This window comes from Centrocercus urophasianus, unplaced genomic scaffold (assembly GCF_019232065.1).
Source record: "Centrocercus urophasianus isolate 14NV4802_14NV808 unplaced genomic scaffold, USGS_Curo_1.0 seq_13, whole genome shotgun sequence".
Taxonomy (NCBI): Eukaryota; Metazoa; Chordata; class Aves; order Galliformes; family Phasianidae; genus Centrocercus; species Centrocercus urophasianus.
In genome coordinates, this window is record NW_024884475.1 from 12,210,045 (window position 1) to 12,232,956 (window position 22,912).

The 22,912-nt window shown below is 38.3% G+C and overlaps 1 protein-coding gene across 1 annotated transcript in view; it reads right to left on the reverse strand.

The window, feature by feature from the left end:
* Positions 1-22,912, reverse strand: part of CLNK (cytokine dependent hematopoietic cell linker) — a 52,980-nt gene that overhangs the window by 23,419 nt on the left and 6,649 nt on the right. Inside the window, exons 3-7 of the mRNA XM_042811483.1 lie at positions 8,791-8,862; positions 7,783-7,832; positions 3,538-3,578; positions 1,501-1,663; positions 201-274 (exon numbers count right to left, since the gene is read on the reverse strand). Coding sequence (XP_042667417.1) covers positions 201-274; positions 1,501-1,663; positions 3,538-3,578; positions 7,783-7,832; positions 8,791-8,862 — 400 coding nt within the window. The remainder of the gene's footprint in view (positions 1-200; positions 275-1,500; positions 1,664-3,537; positions 3,579-7,782; positions 7,833-8,790; positions 8,863-22,912) is intronic.

Consider the following 22,912-nt stretch of genomic DNA (forward strand, 5'->3'; position numbering starts at 1 on the left):
AGATCCATTCTTGACCTCAGGCATCAACAAAAGAAGGTGAGCTGAGAGGATGTTGTTGCATAGCAAAACAGGATCCTACGTGACCTTGCAAAAATCAAATTGTTCATGGCTTAGACTTCAACTGGAGTGCATGTAGCTTTATGTGATGTTACAGAATAGAGGAAATGCATTTGCAGACAGAGCTTATGGTCTTTACTTACAGGCAAGTACTGAGTGGGCTGAGGTGGGTGACTGCTTGTGTGGGTAGTACCTGAAGGCTTCAGACAATGTTTATCTGTAAGAGGAAGAAAAAGCAATCTTGAGTAATTCTTTCTTTTGAAAGATGCTGTCTTTCAAGATGAAGAAATTTTAATGTTTAGAACATGGTTTTGATGTCAGGCATTGCCATTTTTATAGCATTTTCATTTTGCCTTTCCTTCCATATTACTTTAGTAGAGGTATTGATCACCTACCTCACAGTGGTGATAAATAAATAAATAAATAAACCTTTGTTGGCTGGTACACAGTTAAAGAGCAGTTAAGCTGTGAGCAGATCTGTGAATTTGCTCATTATCTTGAATTAATTGCTGGGGCTTAGTGTAAGGTGGAGGGGTTTGCCCTTCATAGAACTTTTAATTTTACTTTAGCTTCTAATAAATACTGCACTCATGGCCCACTAGAATAAATACATGAAGTGTGAACTGGCATGTGTTCTCAAGTCATTAACTGTATCTCAAGGGCATTTTTATTTTTCTAGGTAAGATGGCAAAATGGGATGGTATATGAATTTTTGCCTTTTTCAAGTACATTTCAAAACCTTTCTTCGCACCTGTATCATATCATACATACTGGGCATAACATGAAGGTAAAAAAGCAGCATTTTGTTTAATTTGGTTTCTTTTTTTTTTTTTTTTTTTTTCCCCCCTCAGGACAGTCTTGCAAAAACAATAAAGATGCTGTTTGTGGATTGAAATTGTTTTCTACTAACCAAGATAAAAAGAGTATAAGCTTGAGAAATACATTCTAAGTACTTTCTTATTATTGATGTTACAAGTGTCAGAAAATGCCTTTGACAAGCCTGCTACATTTGTTCATCTGCAAATTATAATCTGAAGGAAACTTTTAAATGTTTCTAGTGTGTTTTCCATCTCAAAGTTTTCTAGACTTAAGTAACAGTGTGCTTTCCTGTAATGGTTTGGGTTTGACCAGTCAGATTTTGAAGATTTAATATGAAATGAGATCATAGGATGAGATCATGAAGGCAATACCATAATGAAAAGAAATCAGCGATCATTAATTTAACGTAATTTCATGGGAAAGAAGGGTAAGTTTTGAATATGCAGTTGAAGATAAAGCTCTTGTCTTGTCCCTTCCCATTAGTCTTTTGTTTTTCAATTAAACTATATCATTAAAAAAGTATATAGAAAAAGCAATAGAAAATCTGAATGAAAACACAAAAAATGTATACTGTTCCTATTTATGTCTATGTGTGGCTCACTTCCAGCAGACAGAAAAAGTTACCTGCATATACGGAATCCTGTTGAGGTTTGGGAGGAAGGATTCTCAAATCTTGGACAGCCTCCAGAGTGGAAGAACTTACTGTCTCATAAACATCTTCATCCGCATCAGATAGTTTGGAGGATGATTTTAACTCATCCTGTCCCCTCTTTGTGAAATGTTTGTCCTACATAGAAGGACGGGATATATACAGATAATGCAAACAAGTTTAAGTTCAAGATTAACTTAATATTTGGAAATACTTGAGGTCCGGAACCAGGTATTTTGGTACACAGGACATTTTCTGGTGGAAATTGATAGGTTGGACTTGAGATTACTGTTGCATCATCTCAACTGAAGGTACCCAAAGTTCAGTAAAGAATGTTTTACTACCAGAGACAGTGTAGGTGTATCACTGTGTGCTTGCAGCTTCCCTGTTCTTTGTTTTAATCTGCTCTTAAATATCGTGCTAATGGGGAATCAATATCTTCCCAAGGTGTTGTCTTCCACTAGCTACCTGTCCTTTCGGTTAATGCTTCTTCTCAAGTGCTACAAATTATACCAGTTTGTTTCACCCTCTAAAGGCATGCGCAAATTGATTATTAACCACTTTATTTCAACTTTTATTATACTCCATGTTTACAATTATATTTTCTTTTAGTCTTCTCACTCCTAGACTAAGCAAGAACAGGTCCTTAAGGCCTTTTCTGAGCTCTCAGCCAACTCGAAGGATTTTGATCCTTCTATCTCCAGTATTACTTTTCCGTCAACTCTTCAAGGCTATGCACAGCTTCATGAAAACATCAGGGAGATGTCCAAGAATATACTATTTTTGATGATACATTTCAGGGTAACATTTGTCTTTCTATAACTGCAGATGTTAATTAAAAAGAAATACCACTATACTCTGCACACACCCTGCGTGACACATGGGTTTTGCAGGGTATTCTGCTGGGTAACCACTTCCAGGTCAGTAGCAGAACTCTGGGAAGTACAGTGAGGGTTGATATCTTTTTCAAACAATTGAAAATATTACAAATATTTACAGATTTTTACAGTTTGCTTGTGAAATTCTCTTCTGGGAAATGCCAAAGACCTAACAAAATTTAAGATACATCACATCTACTGCTTTCTTTTTTCCCAGCGTTGTATTTCTTCTAAAAAGAAAATTATTTCTGTTCGATGAATCATTGTCCCTGTTCACATTAGCAGTATTTTTTAAATAATTAGGCATATTTTTTCATAAAATGCTTCCAAACTCTGATAGCCTCTCCAGGTATCCAGTACACCCTCAGGATCTGCTATAAAAATAATAATAATAATAATAAAAATTGAAGTTGCCCCTGTTTCTCCCTGTTGCTTTAGGAACATTTTAGAATGATCCCAAAGATAATCAATTAATGTATCAGAAATTATTTCAAATTCTTCTTTAGATGCTTTACTATAAGTAAATGCTGTCCTAGCAGTTCTTTTCCTGTACTGTTCTGTGCCATTACTGCCTTCTAGTTGGTATTAATTCCATGTAGTATCTGACTGTAATTAATTAATCTTTCTGAAGCAGCTGAAATATTGATTATATCAGCGTTCTTCACTCATCCTTTATTTGTTCAGCTTGCTCTTGAAGCAACAGATCTGTGCTCTCTTTTCCTCTTTCTCTAACTTGTAAGGTATTTGCAGTCTTTTCTTATACATCTGACATCTGAAACTCAAGCTTTTGTGCAAAAGTGGAAGGATGTTTAAAATATGTACTGTTATCTTTTCAGCTTTTATTTGCATTAGTTACTTATTAAACCTCGAGGCTTACGATTTTTGTGCTTGTTCATCTTGACTCCTGCTACTTTTGCATGACCTTACAATAAAGGAGTATTTCAGATACATACTGTAAACAGAGAATTAGGTCAATTCAATTAGCTCCCACTAATACAAAGTAAAAGTTGTTCTACGTACTTAAAAAATTCCCTTTATTAACATTGAGGACTACGTTTTCTGCTACCAGTGTTGTAGCTAGAACACACATATAGGAGTGAAAGAGAGAAAAATTTAGGAGGAATGGATACTTACAGTGCAATATGTATTAGCAGGAACCTTCCTTCTTTCATTTTCTATGTGAAATAGAGAAAAAATGTCAGCGGATATCATTCTGTAGAAAAGGATGCAATAACTAGTAGCTTACATGAAGGAATAAAACTCTGTCATCAGCGCAGTGTTTTAAAGATAAGTGGTTTAAACAAATGACAATCCACCCATGAGTTTGTTGACCTGTGCAGAGCGTGAATAAGTAACTCTGTAGCTATTAACAACCATCAGCTTGTCTGAGCCCACTCACAGAAACCACTCCGGGGCTCATGCTTGAGCTCCTCCTTGTTTTTTGAGTTTTGCTGCCTGGTGCAGAACTGCATGGTTTGCTGCTGTTAAGCTCAGGGATCATGGTCTGGAAATCCCTCTTCTGCATAGAAAAATATCTTGTCCTTTTAATGGTACAAGAAAGTCTGACCTCCTGCTTTCAAGGTGGAACTAGAAAAAGGGTTGTGCTGATGTCTTTGGTGTAATAGCACAGTATCTGCAGCTCTTGCCCAGGAGATCGGAGTCCTGGTTTCAGTTTGGGAAGCTTCAAATCCACAATTCCCAAAATCAAGAGCAACAGTATCAGGCTGCAAACTGTTGCAACTGGTAGCTGTTTGCCAATGGATGTTATGATATCAAGAAAAGCACACTGCAGATCCAAGGGGACGATGAATAAGAAAGTGCATTTGTTTGAGAAGAGTTCTTAGTTTAGCCCTTAACTTGATTTACACTTTTAATCTGGGGACTGGTGAATGCAAAACAGCCATGGTATGTACGTACCCAGCAAGTGCCCTTGTCCAGACTGTTGAACAAACCCTCGCACAGCCTGTCTTTAGCCTCACAGATCTTGTATCTGTGGCTGCATAATAGTCTGGTTTCAAAAGCTGAGCATTGAAGTTCTTCTGTCAATAGTAACTTATAACACGCTCCTTTTCTAGTTCAGTGCTGAAAGTAGATTGTCAGATTATCTTGTGCTGCCCTAGTAACCTGTCTTCCAACAATGTTCTGAAGGAAACCAGTCTACATACACAGCCTCTTTAAAATTATTGAAATGTTTTTTTTTATTTTATTTAAGGTTTCAATAATGTATGAGCCTGTTATTGCAGAGTGTTGTATGCCCCAGCAGATGGCATTCAATGTTCATTTATACAACACAGACAGTGTTTTAATCTCTTACACAGAGGGTCATGAATGAGAGGCAGAGTTATTCATGTGAGTTAGTTGTCTGATTTCCTGTTTAGTTATGCTGATGTGGATCAGAAATAAGCCCATTTAAATCAATGGCACTGAGGAAAAGTGATGTAGATAAGAGGATAATTAGACAGGGCCAATATAACAATGAAAAGACAGTCACAGTCTTTAAATAGTTGTCCTTTTACTTCTGTTAATAAAAAATGGGATTCTATCTTCCGCAGTGAACAACAGAATTGAAAAATAGTGGTAAACATTAAAGCTATTAAGCCACATGTTTCATGACTTAACTCTAAAAGGGGGCAGATGTGAGACTTCAGGATGATTTATTGATATTTAATGTCAGTTTACAAACTGATGTCCAGGTTAGTCTATAATCTATTCTGTTACCCAGCAGTCACCACAGCTTGGAGGAACTGCTGCCCTCTCTCTCCTTTTCTTTTGAGAACGTGTGCTTTGCACAATGCCAGTGAAGGAAGAAGTAGAGTTGCTGGTATCCTGTGGATATTCCTTTTACATGAGATGAATTTCCAGATATTTGCTTTGAGTTAGCTACAGAGTGCACACCAGATTGAATTTGCTCCTCCTGTAATTTAAGAATGTCATTTTGATAGTAAGAATGAATGTTTCATTTTGTCACCTATGCTAGAAATATTGGGCCATAGACATCCTAGAGATACTGCAATGAAAAATGCTGGCTAGGTAGTGAAATGCTATGAAAGAGACTCACTGCTTAGGAAGAGATGATTTCCGTTATTTACTATATATGCATTCTAGGTGGATGGGACCCTGGGCAATCTGATCTAGTATTTGATCTAGTTGCTGGTAACCCTGCCTATGGCAGGGGAGTTGGAACTTTATGATCCTTGAGGTCTGTTCCAATCCATGTCATTTTATGATTTTATCATTCTAGAACTTCAAATCCCCTGACTTCCTGTTGTATAGGTATGAAAGAGGACAGAATCACTGAATCATGGAATGGTTTGTGTTGCAAGGGAACTTAAAGATTATCTAGTCAGATGCTACTTACTAGAGACTCTTCCAAATAGACCTTCTTGCCTAAAGCCCCATCCATACTGGCTTTTAATACCTCCAGGCATAGCGGATTGTTAGCTTCACTGGACAATTGGTTCCCTCATCATGAAGAATTTCTTCCTTGTTTCCAATCTAAATCTACATGCTTTCATTTCAAAGCTCCTGCCCCTTATTCTGTTATTACAGGTCCTTATAAGAAGTCTCTCTTCGTTGTTCTTCAGGCTCCTTTAGTTATTTAAAAACCACTGGAAGGTCTCCCTGCAGCCTTCTTTTCTCTATCCTGAACAATTACAACTCTTTTAGCAGTTTTTCATATTTTTACCAGATAGTTTGCAATCAAGGGGATGTTCTCCATCAGTATTTTTTCAGCGAAATATGACAACTTACAGCTGGTGGGACTTTTCTCAAGCTATAGAAACTGAACACCTCCAGCTCAGTATTAAAATTTCTTATGCTACAGCCTCAGTCAAACTAATAGATGGAGCGTGTCAGTTGTAACAATAGTAAGGAGTTATATTTTTGTGGCATATGTGTGGGTGGGCTTCTGCCAGCTGACAGAATGTCTGATGCAAAAGGACAAAAGAGAAGAAATGATTTTTTAATTAATTTGCAATGAAATAGAATTGCGTGTATTTTGTGGCAAACTTACTTTTTATTGGTGACCTAAAAAAAGGCTGTTCAAAAGGGTGACAGGTTAACAATTTCTGCTTGAAAACCCAATATCAGACTTGCATCCCTTATTTAAATGAAAAAGCAGAAGGTAAATTGTTTCTGTAGACTTCGATGAGTCTGTGAGTGCACTGTGGGTTTTTTTCAGTCATTTTTGTGGTGTTTCAGCAAGTGACAGAAAGTGATAAAATGTTGTGGGCTATATTTCAATGAATCTCATGATCCTTACAGAGTGTCTCTTAGCCCTTCAGTAGAAAAAAAAAAATGTAGCTGAAAAATAGCAAGGAAGAATCTGCATAGGAATTTTCAGTGTCAATATTTCTGGTCCGAAGTACAGTGTAAAAATGTCAGTATTTTCCTCTGGCCTCTAGAGATGTTAGGTAAGACAAGCAAAACCTTCATAAATCATATGACTATGATTCCAGAACCAAGGAAGAGACTAGGCAGTCTTCTCTTCAGAGACTGTGAAAAGCATGCATAAAAAACGTCACTTTTGTGAGCTTTTGTGGTATAGCTAGTTATCTATCTATACAGAATAAAAGATATACTGCTAGATTGTTGAGTTATATTTTTCCAGAACTGCTATTTTTTTTTTTTTTCAGCCTTAAATCTATATCTTATGTATTATATTGCATCCATTTGAGAAAACTTCACATAACACAATAAACATAGTGTACCAAATAAATTTATCTGGATGGTTGTGCCCCCATTTAGTCAGATAATTTATGTACTTTGCATTAGACATCTCTAAGCTCAGCCAAAGTTGTGAAACACTGCCATTTTTCAAATGAATAGGACCTGTGCTTAAGAAGTAAATGGGATTCAAATACATGCTTAGTGCTGACCATAACTGCCATGGAATGAGATTTGGAGCTCCTATGTCATTGTCCCACTGCTTTGGAACAGCAAAAAAACAGATTGTTTTAAAAGCGGTGCATCCTTTTAAATTCCCTCAATTGCATTCTGAAAGTTATCAGCCAATGTGAGGTTTTCAGTTTCCAGCAGGATGACCACTCGTATTCAACTTGTTTCAATGTATAACATCACGAAACCAACATTTTTTGGAGCAGCCTGGAACTAAATGTCTTCTTACTTTCTTCATTAGCAGATATCCAAGAACTTAGCTTTCTTTTTTTCTTTTCTTGCAACTTATTTTTGCTTTTTTTGGGGGGGGGAGGGGGAGGGAGGAGGGAAGAGAAGGGGGGAAGTTATTTGTTTGTTTTGTTTTGTTTTATGATGTTAAAATATTTTGGCCCTTCTTAATTAGGAGTAATTATTGACTGAGTAATTATTATGTCAAAAAGATATGCTGTAGTACTTCTTTTTTCAATACTAAAATAATTTTACCTTTTGGATGTATTTCCAGATGCATTTCTGCAAACAAACTTGGGCAAGAACTAAGGACATAAAAAAAAGATCCACTTAAATATTAGAAATTACCATTGATCTATGAAAATTTTCAGACAGTCTAACTTAGCTGAACAAGTGCAAGCTCTAAGTGCAATAATTTAAACTTGAAAAGCAATTTGTTAGATACAGAATTTCAGCATTTTTGGCAATCTCTTACAGCCTCAAATTTGGATAAGTAGAACTCTACTGATACTACAAATATCAATTTTAGACATGGATATTGCAAAAATCTTATTAATGCTTTTACATCTTCAGAACATAGTTTGAGGGATGATTTTGCTTAGGGAAATAGGATCTAAATCTCTTTTAGCATGTGGCAGTGCCTCTGCACATGGCTCCTTTCCCCTTTTGCCAGCTCCCATGGGTATCACAATTTCCCCCAACCCTGTCATGATATTCCATCTTGCTTTAGGATGGAACTCAGCTAGTAGGAACATGGGGGATACGCTGAGTTCAGAAGAAACACATTGACAGGTCTTGATTTAACCCTGTTGTCAAGGATGATAGTTCTCTCACTATCACCCTCTTTTGTTACTGGTCCTTGGCCCCATGTCAACCTGACCAGCAGCATACACAGATAATTGCAGTACTATAACTCAATATTCAGAAACAACAACTATTTTTCATTGAATATGCAGCCAGGGTTTGCATTAGGATTGTATTAACACACTCTTGTTTTACCTAATTTCTGAAGGCCCTTTGAATTACCCAAAGTTTGTGAAACAACTAAGCTTCAAGTGCCCCACTATTCTAATTACAACAAAATTTCTTTTAGCATCAGCTTTCGAACACAATGAAGCTGAGTGGTTTCCTGTTTAGTGAGCAGTCTGTAAACCACAGTAGATTCATTTGGTCTGTGCTGTTTGCTGCTTAGAGCATGGCCACATTAATAATAAAAATTCTATTGAAGTTAATTATTGGCACCTTAAACAGCAATTTGCTTACCTATTTTTTGGCAAAGTTTTCCTCCTCCCATTTGAATCTGTTGGGTGCTGTATCATTGTTTTCCTGTTAGTTCTGCCACAATTGAACAAAGCTTACTGTTAGCAAGCAGCAGTAAGTGGAAAATAAATGTGAATTTAAAATGAAATTATCAATTCTGGGAAAAATGTATGTAAATGATTCCCATCTACACCCCAAACATGATTTTCTTTCTTGTAGATATTAAAGTAACAAAGGCCTGTTCTTTTGGCCCCCTGCTTCTGTTGCTCTTGAGTTTAACTTTGAAACCTAATTTACTCATTTAAAATAATATTGATCTGAAACAGAGGATTTCCGCGTTTACCTCTTAAATACTGGAAACATCAGTGTTAGCAGCAAAGGAAGATTATCTTGCCAAATAATACCTATAGATTGTCAAGATGGTCATGTTTTCTTGAACTCTTGGGCTTAGTCCCAAATTCATCTAAATTCATAGATTCTAAACAGTATTGCCAAATAAAGATTTTTTCCTTATATATATATATGCTCAAAAATTCTTAAAATAGAAGTTCTTAATATGTGAATGCATGCACATTTTGTAATTCTCAGCGTAAAAATACTAATGGCCACAAATGCAAATACAGAAATGCTAGAGGAGAAGACATGATTTTATTCAGTATAAGAAATAATTTTGAGCATTGGCTATAATTGAATTCTGAACTTTGTGTATTTCTTAGTTTGCCAGACAAGACCTTTAGAAGCTTTATCCCTAGCCACCAGAAGTATAAATGGTTAAATTTTGCTGCTGAGTTATCTCTGTAGAACATCAGAAATACAATCAGTTAACTGATTTCTATCAGCTATATCCTCTTTGTAATTTATGTGTAATCTTTTTTTTTTTTCTTTTAAGAAAACCATTTCATTCTTTGCAAAATTCTTCCGCATTCCTTTTAATGAAGTGCGTATTGCAAATGCAAACCTCTACTGCATGTAAGCATCATGATTACAGTGAACACAATTTTTGTGCAGCATTCCTCCCTAACTCTTCTGTGTGGTTGATTTTCTATTGCACCTGAAAAGTGACCTTCTTCAAGTTCTGCCTTGCCTACAGTGGGGAACTATTTTGATCTGCTTCATATGGCTTTGCCTGTATGTGGGATGCAGCACTGAGGCTGAATACCTCTTTTGATGGCTACCTCTGTAGTCCTTCAGAACTGCAGACATTTTAAAAGTAACTAATAGCACAAAGTACAGGATTTATCAGCTCACTGTGGGTTCAGAATTTAGTAAAATACCTACCTTGCCTAAAAAGATTTCAAAAAGTCCTCCACTGCTTATTGCTTTAAGGTATTTCTATGCAATATCTTAAAGTTTTTATGTCTACAGTGCCAGAACATTTTGCCTGCATAACATTTTCCTCTTTCTCTTGTCAACACCACTGTTGACACTGTCACGGGCGTGACATTTCTCCCTCCTTCTGCAAAAGGCAACGAGAAAGCTTCACCTCATGTAACTTAAGAGGCTATGTTTTAGAATTTTTTCCACTTATTAAACATTTCAGACCGATCAGATGCCAAACCTAAATTGTCTCCAACAGTGCAGTTTAGCGGCACAGAGGGAGCAGCAAATCCTATTTAGCTCAAGGTTCAGTTTATGGTTCAGTATATGGCAAGAAGATATACTGAGGAGAAAATGTAGGCTGGGCTTCCCATTATGTGATTTTTCACTAATATTTAATGGCAGACAAACTGTTACGGAGCATATAAAGAAATCCAAATAACATTTACATTAATGTAAATTGAATTCCTCTCAATGGATTCTGTTGCAATAAACTATGATTAATACATGATGAATTGATGTATAAATGTTTGTGTTTCCAAATTTCAGAATTTCCCAAAGTCTTGAAATGCGTAGCTGTATTATGCCATCTGGAAGTTTATTTACTTCAGAGCATTTAAGGTGATTATTGCTAGGGTAAATTTTACTTGCCAGGAATGAAAAATGGCTAAATCAATAAATGAATGGTAAAAAGAGGAAAAAAAAAAAAGTCCTTTTCTTCCTGCCTTTATTCTCTCTTGTCTTCGGTTTTAATAGTGAAATAACAACAAAAGTAACCATCATGTTCAGGGTCTCTCCTCTGCCTGCAGTACTCTACATGAAGCAGCTCAGTGTTGCCTGATATTTTGTTCCATAAATTACGTATTCCAAACACTCTACCATACTTCTGTGTTAAACCCTTCTTCATGAGAGATTGTAAATGCCATGATTTGGCCCAAAGTATTCAAAAGCAATTCCCTATTGGTTAAACATGATTGCAGTTATCTGTTTTTGTAGTTACTTATTTTTGTAGCTATTTGCATATTTATTTGGTTTGGCAGAAATGTTTGAGAGCACTTCTCATAAAATGGATCCTCATTGTGCTGGATGATTCACACTCATAAAGTCAAAGAATGCATAAAATGAGAAAAGAGGTGTATACCGCCTACAAGTGGAGTACAAAATAAGCTGAAGGTGGAAAAAGTTGGGCTTAAAGGAAAGGAATAAAATATGGAGTAAAACGGTTTTAAATTAACGGAGAGGAGATTTAGGTTAGTAGTTGGGGGGGAAGTTTTTCACTGAGAGGGTGGTAAAGCACTGGTGTAGGCTACTCAAAGAGGTTGTGGATGCCCCTTCCCTGGAGGAGTTCAAGACTCGATTGGATAGGTCCCTGTGCAGCCTGATCTAGTGCCTGATAGAGTGGGTGGCAGCCCTGCCCACAGTAGGGTTTGGAACTGGATGATCTTAGAGGTCCCTTCCACCCCAAGTCCTTCTATGACGCTATGATTCTATGGAGTCTGCAAGCCTGTGCTGACTGCAGACATCTGAAGGGGGTCAGTTTGAAAATCTAGGTACCTGTCAAACTTTGTATCATTACTACTATATAAAGTAGTCAGTATTATTATTGTCTACATAATTAAAACAGATGGTTCCTAGTATTTATCATTCTGATTATCCCAATTCATGGCTTATTTTGCTAATAAGTGCTTACCAGGGTGGTAAATGAAGGATGCTTTAAATTAAAAAAATAGTTTTTTTCTGGCATGTGTCTAAATGTGCTGTGTGCGCTGCATGCGGCAGTGTGGTTAGATTTTGGGGACACTGCAATCATGATGTCACTCTGTTAAATGGCGCTTTAAAAGTGCATGGTACTGATAATTTCATTTTTCTGTAGCATCTTTCTCTACAGGCATAATTACCTAGAAGAATGGTTTGGAGTGGGAGGAGGCTTAGGTACTATTTTTTGTGGCTCCACTTAAGCAAAGCTAAAGTCAGTAAAGTCATGTTTAAATCTAGCAGCAGAGAGTACTGTCAGACGCACTGCCACTTTTGGAAGTGATACAGGCTAGTAAGAGAGATCATGAGTCTGGCTTGATTGGGCTAGCTCACTATTGAAGGGAGTTTTGAATTTGCTTCAACACTGGGATTCATTGCCACCTTGGGCAACAAACACACCCTGCCTGGTCCCCTGTTACAGCTCAAGAAGAATCCCTGAAGAATTTGAGTCTAAAGTTTCCTTTTCCTGAACTCCATAACTACGTATAGGAGGACAGTGGGCTTCCCTGCACCATCCTTCCTAGGGGCAGCAGTGATCATTTGGGGACTAATGCCACTGGTGAGTGGGAGGTGCACATGGGGATTGCACCTCTAAGCAGGGCTGTTCTGGATCTTTAACAGGCTGACATTGATCCTCTGTATCCCAAATTACCTCTGATTTTAAGTCCTTTTGAGATAGTTTGAGGCTAGCACAGAGTATGCTATGTATGCTTCTATGTATTTGATCTAATTTGCAGAGCTCCATACATGCTGGGATGGAGTTAATCATCGTAGCAGCCCATATGGGGCTGCATTTTGAATTTGTGGCTGAAACAGTGTTGATAACACACCACTGTTTTGGCTGTTGCTGAGCAGTGATTGCACAGCATCAAGCCTTGATTTTCATCCCAGTCTGTTCCTCACTGAGAAGTCTGGGAGTGAGAAGGAGCTTGGATGGGGTCAGCCAGGACAGTTGATCCCAACAGACCAAGGGGATATTGCATGCCATGTAACATTGCATTCAGCAATAAAAAATGAGGGAGGGTTTTTTTGGAAGATGGATGCTGTTTGGAGACCAGCTAGGCATTGGTCTACTCATGGGAGGCGGTGACTGAAAGACTTTGCATCACTTGTTTTTTAGGATGACAATTTTTAACACAGGCACATAAATATAAGCATCATCCAGGTCTGACGCAAAGGCCCAACCGCTTTTCTGAAATCTTTCCCAAGACAGCGTCCAGAAAAAAAAACCTGTTCTTTTGCTTTTAATTTGTAAAGGTCAGCTTTTATGAATCAGTAATAAGATCATCCATGAAAGCATTGTATGCAGTGCTGTTACAACAGAAAAAAATGCATAAATGGATGATGGTATGATTCATGTGTTGAAGCTGCTTCAGCTCTGGCTGAAGTAGGAAGAAACTTTAGCTAAGGGAGTGTTAGGAGCATAATAGTAAATATTAAAGGTTACATTCTCTTAGCATAATTATATGTCTGATCATTTGCAAAACTATTTAATTACAACTGGCATTATTCATCTGAATTATCTTCTTCTTCAAAAAAAGTGCTGTAGGTTTCCTTTAAAACCTTTAAACTGACATACATAGAAACACCCCAAGCAGTCTTCATAGTGTCAGTTCAAATAACCACGTAGAATCATAGATAAAGTGAAAATTATTTAATTACCCTATTGGTTAAATATGGATTTGGAAGTCCTGAATTGAAACATTTTCTTGGTGCCAAACTGCATTAACAGTCAGCAAAATGACAGCTAATTGAGGCTTCACTTATAAAATATTAGAAGATATTAAAGCTGCCTTTATCAGGAAACAGATCCCTGGTGAAGGTGTCATGGCTCCTATCTCTGTAATATGGGATAGGACAGGTATTCAGGGTGCCAATTAAGATACACAGAACACACTTGTATTTGTGTTACAGATTTATATTCATCTGGTTTGGAGCTGTAATGAATCCTAGCCCAGTGACTTTGCAGTGGTTGAAAGAAGTTCAAAAGAGAAAAAAATTATTACCCATTGTGGCTGAGGAAAGGAATGGCAAGTCACTAAGGTATCTTTCAAGTCAAGTGGTGGTGATCTTGGAAGGAAAAGAAGGATTATACTCAACCCTATTTGCAAACAGAAGCTGCCCTTTATAGTGGCAAAGTGGAGATTTATATTTTGTTGTGTATGATACCATACTGTGCAGAGAAATGCCTGGAAAAGGTTTGGTGTTTGGCACAGATTTCTCCTCAGAACTGTTCTATCAAATCAAGCAAAACATATTCAAATAGCAACAGTGTGTTTTGTAACACTTCAAGCCAAATGCTGCAATATAATATAAACCACATTGCAAAGCTTACTCGAGGGGGTGTGGCATGAATATTTTGCCCTTGAATAAAGGAGCATGAAACAAGAGTCTGTTTCCTCTGTGCCTTACCCTTCTGGTATGTCTCCTAATAGTAATACAATGCAAAAGGCAGCACCTTCTGTATACATACATATATAAATATATATATATTTGTATGTATATATTTATATATACATCAATATGAACTTGTTTAAGGATAGCAACCCGTTCTGTAATCTCAGTACAAACACATGTATTTTGTTGGGTGCATGTAGCTTCAGCCTCTGTAAAGCAGGCTGACCACACGTTGTCAGGAGAGTGGGGGACCTGGGTATCCCAAAGGTTTTCATATTTTTTAGTCCAAGCAGTTAAACACCAATTTGGGTGTGAATAAGGGAAGTTCTTAATGCATGTAAAATGGTTTATGGGAACATAATAATGAAAATATACTTTTGAAATGCTGTGATTTTTTTGACGATAGAAATCAGAGTAATTCAATTACAAGTCCTCATCTGAATTTGGTCCTGGGATGATACTAAAACTTCACGGAAGTGTAGGATTGCATCACTGCAATTATTTTCATGTTCATGTTTCTTAACTTCTCTGCAAGCCCTTCAGATTTGTGGCATCTAAACAGTAGAGAGTTTCTTCTGGAATGAAGAACAAACATCCAAATGGGAAACAAGTGTGCTTTACTTGTTCATGAAGGTCTTGGTAGTAGACACTCTCTGAGGACTTGCTAAAGTTGAAGCATTCCCTCTGCTTGCAATACATGTCTTTCAGAAGGTTCATCTACAGATTTCAACCTGTTTTCACTTCTGCTTCTTATAAACAGTATATTTTCCAGATGTGTTCTGTGTAGCTACCTAGAAGAATTTGTACTTTTTGGCTTTCTAAGTCCATGCATTAGGATACTCTGTTTATCTCTGCCCTTGCATCTTGCAATGATGAGTGCAGATCCCTGTTCACCTGGGGAAGTCTGAGGAAAAATATTTAACTTAATTATCTCCCTAGTGCTTGGGGACTGCCTGGTGTGAGAAGGGATGCCAAAGCCGTCTAGCTTTCCGGTTAAAGAACACTGAGTTATTCCATTCTCAGCAGATGATGTTTTATCATCATCTTCCTCCTCCACAGATGAGCAATATCCTGGGAACAGGCAAGAAGCAAGCAGATTATATCTTATCTTAGAGCATGCAGAGTTGGCTGGGGCTACTTGCCAGAATGTGGGGAGGCACTGCAACCCAGAGCTGCTCAGGGTACTGCCATTACGTATACCCCTTTCTAGCAGACAGGGGAGTCTGGCTATCTTCCCATAGCTCCAGGCAAACCTGCTGCTTCTGGAGACATTTGACTCTGAGTTAACTGTTGGAATTAAAACTCCCTCCTTAACACTGAAATACTGATGTCGTGCTGGCACTCCACAACAGCAAATCATAAAATAAGCTGAGCAGATGTATTGCACGTGACAGGCAAGTAACTAGATTGAACTAAAAGAACGTGCTGTATTGCCATCCCTCCACGCCCATCTGCTGTCAGGAGAGAGCTGGTAGGTAAGCAGATTTAATTTCACTCTGTCTGAGCCAGGGTGGAGTAACCTTCATAGGAATATAAAAATGGATCCTTCCACCATGGCTGTGGAGTCTAACCTCAAGTATGGCTCTTAGTATCCAGAAGAATAAAATTATCTTGCTCAAAGCAGAAAGGGAATATATATCTGAAGAAAAAGACTTCAGATTACTGTGGTTGCACTGTAAACCTATATGCATGTCCTTAGTATCTGTGAACCAGAGAATACTACACTGCAGTTACAAGTTGCCTGTGAAATCCTATTTAGAAGTGGACGAAAATGACTGCTCTGTGTATTCTCACAAGATTGGTTTCCATGGTGAATTTGAGGTAAGTATAGTAGTCATACTTCTAAGTTAAAAGGAAGGCAAGAAAGTGTTGCCAGCAGGAGCAGGAAGGTGATCATCCCTCTGTACTCAGCTCTAGTGAGGCTGCATCTCAAGTACTGCATTTGGTTTTGGGCTCCTCACTACAGAAAAGACATTGAGGCCCTGGAATATGTTCAGAGAGGGGCAACAAAGATGATGAGAGGTCTGGAGCACAGGTATTATGAGAAGCAGCTGAGTGAGCTGGGATTATTCAGTCTGGAGAAGAGGATGCTCAGGGGAGGCCTTGTAGCTTTCTACAACTATATGAAAGGAGGTTGTGGCGAGGTGGCCCACTTGAAACTAGCAATAGTACTGGGAGAATAGCTTCATGTTGCATCAGGGGAGATTCAGGTTGAATTGTAAGAAAAACTTATTTTCCAGAAGAGTAGTCAGGTGCTGTAATGAGCTGCATAGGGAGGTGACCAAGAAATGTTTGGTGGGGAAATATTGGTGGTAGGTGGGTGGTTGGACTGGATGATCCTGGAGGTCTTTTCCAATCTTGGTGATTCTATGATTCTATCCGTACATCTTATTAAAGTATCTTTCATTCATATGCTTACTACTCTAGTTTTGGAATCATGAGCAAATGACAAACAAATATGTATATTTATATGATAGCCATCAACATCTCCTAAGTACAAAGTTGTTCATGGAAGATAGCAGATAGTAAAACAAGAGAAAGTGTTGTGCTAAACAAGTTATATTGGCTATTTAAATGTTCATGTCACTCAGATTGGGATCCTTAAATTAGGTGTTTTAATTAAGGCTGTTGGCTCTCTGTGGACAGTCATTTCTGAAAAGACTTCTCTACTAGCTGTAGCCAAATGCCTCTGAAAATTTAAAAAAACCCTCCACTTAAGACAGAGTTCAAGTTCTTCTGTTCAAGAACTCACGTTCTTCACCAGTCCTATCTGTTTCTCTTCCTGATTAATCCTAGATTATCCCTCTTCCTGCATTTTACCACTCTGGTGCAGTTGTAGCCTACTCCTATATCTGGGTACTTGCTCAGCCTTGTGGTTTTCTGGGATTTCAGGTCACGTTGCCAGACAGCTATAGACCTGAAATGGTGAGATGTCTACACAAAATGCTTGTAATGGAGAGGGACTGGAGTGAAATAGACCACACTGTTTCTGAAGCCTTTCTAGTTAATGCCTGATTATGGCATCAGACAAAGATGTAAACAGAGAGGCTGGACAACATTCCTTTTTGAAAAAATTTCTAAAATCATTACTTTTAATTACAGCCTAATATATAGTCCTTATCTGAGTTCTTTTGAAGAGGGCTCAACAGAAGCAGAAACAGAGTCCAGGAACAACAAATAGACATACTATTCTGTCAGTAACTGTGCAACGAAGTTTCTGGGTCCAGTTTTTCTGTTATGCGTGAAGACTTGAAGGTGATAAAATGTAGACTGTCCTTTAAAAGTTGTACATCCTTTGTGCTGTGAAGTGGCTTTGGAATCAGAACAGGTGTGGGCTTCAGATCCATACTGGGCTAGTTAACTTCCTACTAGGGTCAACGGTTTATTTTCATTTCTGTTCTTATTTCTTGCATGTAGCAACTTTAGTTGCTGTCAGATATTGCTTAGAGGAGCAGAGATAGAGTATCTTAGTGCCTGGGGAGTGCACAACAGTTAAGCTACTTGGTAAAAATCAATACTGCTAACTTAATGGCATAACCTTCTAAAAACACTTACTTCACCTCTGCTACATCTGCAATCTATGGCAGAATAATTAATATTACACTACTTAATCATCAAGTTAATTCACATTCTAATGAATGACCTAGGACCACATAAGACTGTGAAAAAATTTCCACAGGTCTAACCATACCACTGCTGTTAGCATATATCTGGATTCTGTAGGGTTTATAGGATCCAACTTAAATTTAGCACTTCAATCTAGATCTCAAATTCTAGTTCTAAACCTTAAAGGTAGCTCAGGGACACTTGCAAACTGCTCATCATCACCTGAGTGCACTAATAGACCTTAATGGCCTTGACAAGTCTCACCTGGTGCTTCCCCACATCCCTGCCAATGAGTAAAGACCCCCATTCAGCTCAACTCAGAGCTGTCAGGCACTACCCAGCAAATAATGCCACTGAAGTGTGAGCTTCCAGCTCAGTGACATCCACGTCTGGCTACAGACTCTGTTGATCCAAGCCAAAACCTATAGAAGGTCTTCCTAGCCTGACCTTGAACCTACCTCATCATGTTGGAGCTGCTCAGTAATTGTGGGGTTATATGTGATTTACTTCACCAGATATGATTGTAACCCTGGCCAGCAAATGATTTCCTGGCTTGATGCTAGTCCTGCCTTCCTGCCACCTACTTGCTTCACCATCTGGATCATTGGAGCTTAGATGCTGTCCCTGGGTGTGCTCTGATCATCTAGCTGGTGCATGGACCAGGATGGACAGACCTGTCATGCTCCTCAGTTTCTGTCCCTTGGGGCAGCCCTTATCCTAACTCTGATAAAGTCCACCCAGCATACTCAGTTCCAATAACAAGTATTTCCTGGTAAGGACTATGATCCTGGCCCCACAGGTCTCACCAGCATTCAGCTGCATAATGTTCATTCCAGTTTTTATAGTCTAAGAACATTATACTACCTAATAGTGCATGCCTGTCATTTAACTCCAAATGCCTCACTGTTCAGTAATAAGCTCTAGTTTCTTTGGTCTCAATCTCCAGTACTCTATATCTGGTTATGTTCTAAATTAAAAAAATACTCCACTATTCTGTATCAGCACCACGCCCATTATCAACTGACTTCACTCTTCTACTGACTGCTTTCATCTCAGCCCCCAGTTCTTTTTGTGTAACTACAGTTTGACAGAGACTTGTGGGTACTTGGCTGGATACTTGAGGTTTTTTGATTGTAGTAATAGAAAGGAAAATGCTGGGGACCACCTAGCACAGTTCATTTCTTTGATTCCTTTGAATGATTAGTTCCCTGTTGTGACCAATTTCATATTTTTAATCATTTGTCTTGATATGCCTTCCATTCCTAGAAATAGAACCAGAGCAATGTTGCACATAATAAGGGAAGTCGCAAAAATCAAGAATATCCAATTCTATGCTAAGAGCAGAAGGGCTGACACCCGCTAAAGCTTTACTCTTGCAGCTACAGTTCCAGTCATGCTGTATGGAACCATTAGGTCACAGTCTGAACCAGTGATTGAGCACCTGGTGAGGGGACATGGGAGCATAAGTGCAAGCAATTCACCTATTTGATGGGAAAGGGTAGATCCAGGTTCCACCTGTGCCTAGCCTCATCTAAGAGATGGCAACTGAAAGGGAAGCATCTCTTACTGGTGATTGTCTCCTTTGGAAGTTTCCTGTGAGCTCTGATTCTCTGAAAGGGTAAGATATATTTTTCTTTATTACTGAATTGTAATCGCTGCCTTTCTTGGGTGATCTAAGACTGGTTAAAGGCAACTCTATGAGCTGCCTCTTATTCCTACAAAAGCTTTCTTAGGGGCTAGAGTTGATATAAAGCACCTTAAAAATCAAAACCTTTCTTTAAGTACTGCTATATGAATTGGAAAGCTGAATTTTATGCGTACAAACTTTTGAAGTAGTTAGTATGTGAGGGAAAGCAGATAGGAAAGAAATCATTAGTGTGTTCAGATCGAAACCACAGGAGCATCATCTGCTCTACCAGTTGCTGGGATGTTGACCTTAATGTAACTACAATAACTTCTGCAAGCTGGGCTCTGTATTGCAGAGTGGGGAGAAATGTAATGTCTTTGAACTCTGCTTTCCACTCTACTTATGTTAGATGTATATTAGCTGCTCAGAAGGAAGAATTAGAGTGGAAATGAATATTGCATTGGGGAAAAAGATGGGTAATCAGCATTACAAGCATGCTTCTACTGTGACACAGTTAAATAAAAGTAACATTTAGTGTCAATGAGTTATCACTTTTGCCTACTTCCCTATTCATATACCATCTAGAAAAGCATTCTACAATGTCTCATAGCAGTACCTCGCTTTAAAACTTTCAATATTAAAGGGAAAATCCAACATTTAAAAATAACAGATGGCTATGTAGTGAATACAGAGCTGTATTTCAGTCTTGGGGCTTTGTGGCAATTCAGAAGCCACTTGAGTTACATGCTCATGGTTAATAAAATCAGCAGAGCCACTCCAGTTAATTACAGCATTCTGTTTGTTCTGTAGTTTCTTATCTTCAAGTTCCAGTAAGAAATGGATAAGACATAATCCCTCCATAATGCCCTTTTTTTCAAAAAAACAAACAAAGGAAAAACCACCACAGAACTTCACAGCTGTAGACAAAATGTAAGTTCTGTTATGGAGTAAGAGATACACTTTAATGTGTCTTTCACAGAGCAGCTTAATTGACAGTAATTCCAGACTGACCAGATAACAAACATTATATTGCTTCTCATAGAGGGCTAGTGAAATAGAGTACTGCCTTCTGCCTGGGGGAGGAAATGGGAGCTGTAATGAGTATGTAGAAAGGGCTATTAAGGAACATGGAGCTGTCTCCAGTTTCTTTTAGTTTTTCATCCTGATATCACTTTATTCTCTATTTGTTGCCCTTTCCCCCCCCCCCCATGTTTTCTGAAGAAAATGTGTAGCCAAATAGAATAATCTGTTTTCTTGATGAAATAATTGAGGCAATGTAAAAGAAATTCACCACACCAAGAAAATCTGGAGAAGTTTGAGCCCTTTTTGCAAGGAAGACTATAAATTATTGACTTGCCCTTTTTCTTTTTAATGAAAATACTAAGCTCTTGTTAGTACAGCTTCATTTCAGAAGAGATAAAACCAATGACTAAAAAACGGAATTATTACATCCCCCTCAAAAGCCTGTCCACTCTTGGCTCCATACCCCTTACAGGCAATGGATCAGCAGGAGTTTTCCTTTTGTTTCACTTAGTCAGGTCTGGACCAAGGTCTTCTCCTTAGATTGCAAATTCATAAGGCAGAGGAGAATGGCAGACCTATATACCCATGGATCAGGGACTTGATAGGGGAGGTATGTGGATTGATCTAGGAAACAGCATTTAGGAAATACATCATGAGGATTGCTTTATTCCTCTATTTTTTTTTTTTTTTCCCCTTAAACAAGGTGTGTCTCTAGTTGAGAGCTCCTTCTCACTGTGCCTTACAGAGCAGCAAAAGCCCCCGTCTTGCTCTTAGCTCTCCTTCCAGATAACCAAATGGTGTGCATGAAGCGTTTGGGCTATTTCTGAGCAAAATTTGTGCAATGAATTTATCCCTCTGCATAGTAGTACTGGCCTTTCTACAGTGAATTTGGCTAGGTTGTGAAATAATTCCTTGGCATAATGGATGAATATTTCAAAAGCCTAGACTGATCACAGGAACCATTCTACTTTACACACTAATAAAGGCAAATCTCACTTCCAGCACCTTACAAAACTACAGGAGGCATATTTGTGATTCTTTTGAAAAGGAAACCCTGTGACAAATGTAAATAATTCACAAATGCTAAAACATCTACTTCATCTAAATAATATTTTAAAGTGTGGCTGTATTTTCCATTAAAGCTTGTTTTAAAATGGTAAATTAATGTTATAGATGACTTCTAATTCATTAAAATTTGTAGAGTTCTATAACTGATGCTGGAAATCTTTGTATAGTAAAACCTACTGTGTGTTGAAGCTGGCATCTTCTACCCACAGTTACAGCTGTGGCATTGATGCCTTTGAAGTACTCGCAGCTGGGGCTGGAGCTCCTCCCTGCAGACAAAAAAAAAAAAAAAAACCCAAAAAACCAAAAAAAAAAGAAACCAACCAACCTGCTAGCTTAAAACAGGCTTTAAATTTCGTGCAGCTTAGTTGGAACTTGACTTAAAGATTTGATTTGATTTTCAGTGCAGAAAGCTATTTTTGCATCTGCTTCAAAAGCAGGTAATACCACAACATCTCCAGTCTCAGGTGTAGTTAAAAATCTACTCCGACAGCAAAGGTAAGCCACCAGCTTTAAAACATAGGTTTAAATTCATTTTATTGCTGAGTGTCTGCTACGTGTAAAGACCTTAGCTTAAATTTGAGCCTCTTTCCCATGCAAAATGTCATTTAATCAATGGCAGTGTTTCTAATGTATCCATCGCCCTTCTCTTTGAATATCTCTGCCCGCTGCTCAGCAGGAGTTTTTTCTAGAACAAGCAGAAAGTGAGCTCTCTGGGTTCAGACTCCTTGGTGCAAACCAGCAGGGCTTTCTGCTGAGCTGCCCCTACCTGAGAGCACTTCAAAGGAGGAGCCGCAGCAGGAGCCCGAGCTGAAACCGAAAGCACTGTGTTTTATCTAGCATGGGGGGTTTCAAGAGTCCTCAGCCTCGAGGGCAACTTGTTCATTTAAAAAACATGTTTTTAAAGTGGTGTGTTATATGGCTGCTGTAAGACCTTGAAGAGGGTAGTTGTAGCCACATATAGTTTTCGATATGCTGCTTTCCTTCTGGTCAGCTTTATGAGAAAACAAAATAAAAAAAGGAATGAGCCTGCTCTTGCAGGAGTGATGTAATCCCTATTTTGATGCTGCACTCACAGAACAAGAGAATGTGGAAAAGTGAACTGCAAGGGTTGCTCGTTCTTTTCAGTGTTCTTTTATTATGTACAAAGTCAGTGCCATTTTAAACGCTGTTCTCCTTCTCAGTATTCCTGTTATTTTTCATTGAGTTATGCCTTTAGTGCTTGGGCCAGATGATGCTGCAGTGTGGTTTGAAGAGATTTGGGAATGTCTGCTTGAGGATGAAGGAGTATGCTGACTTTAACATAGCTTAAGCTCATGGACTTAAAGGTGTTAA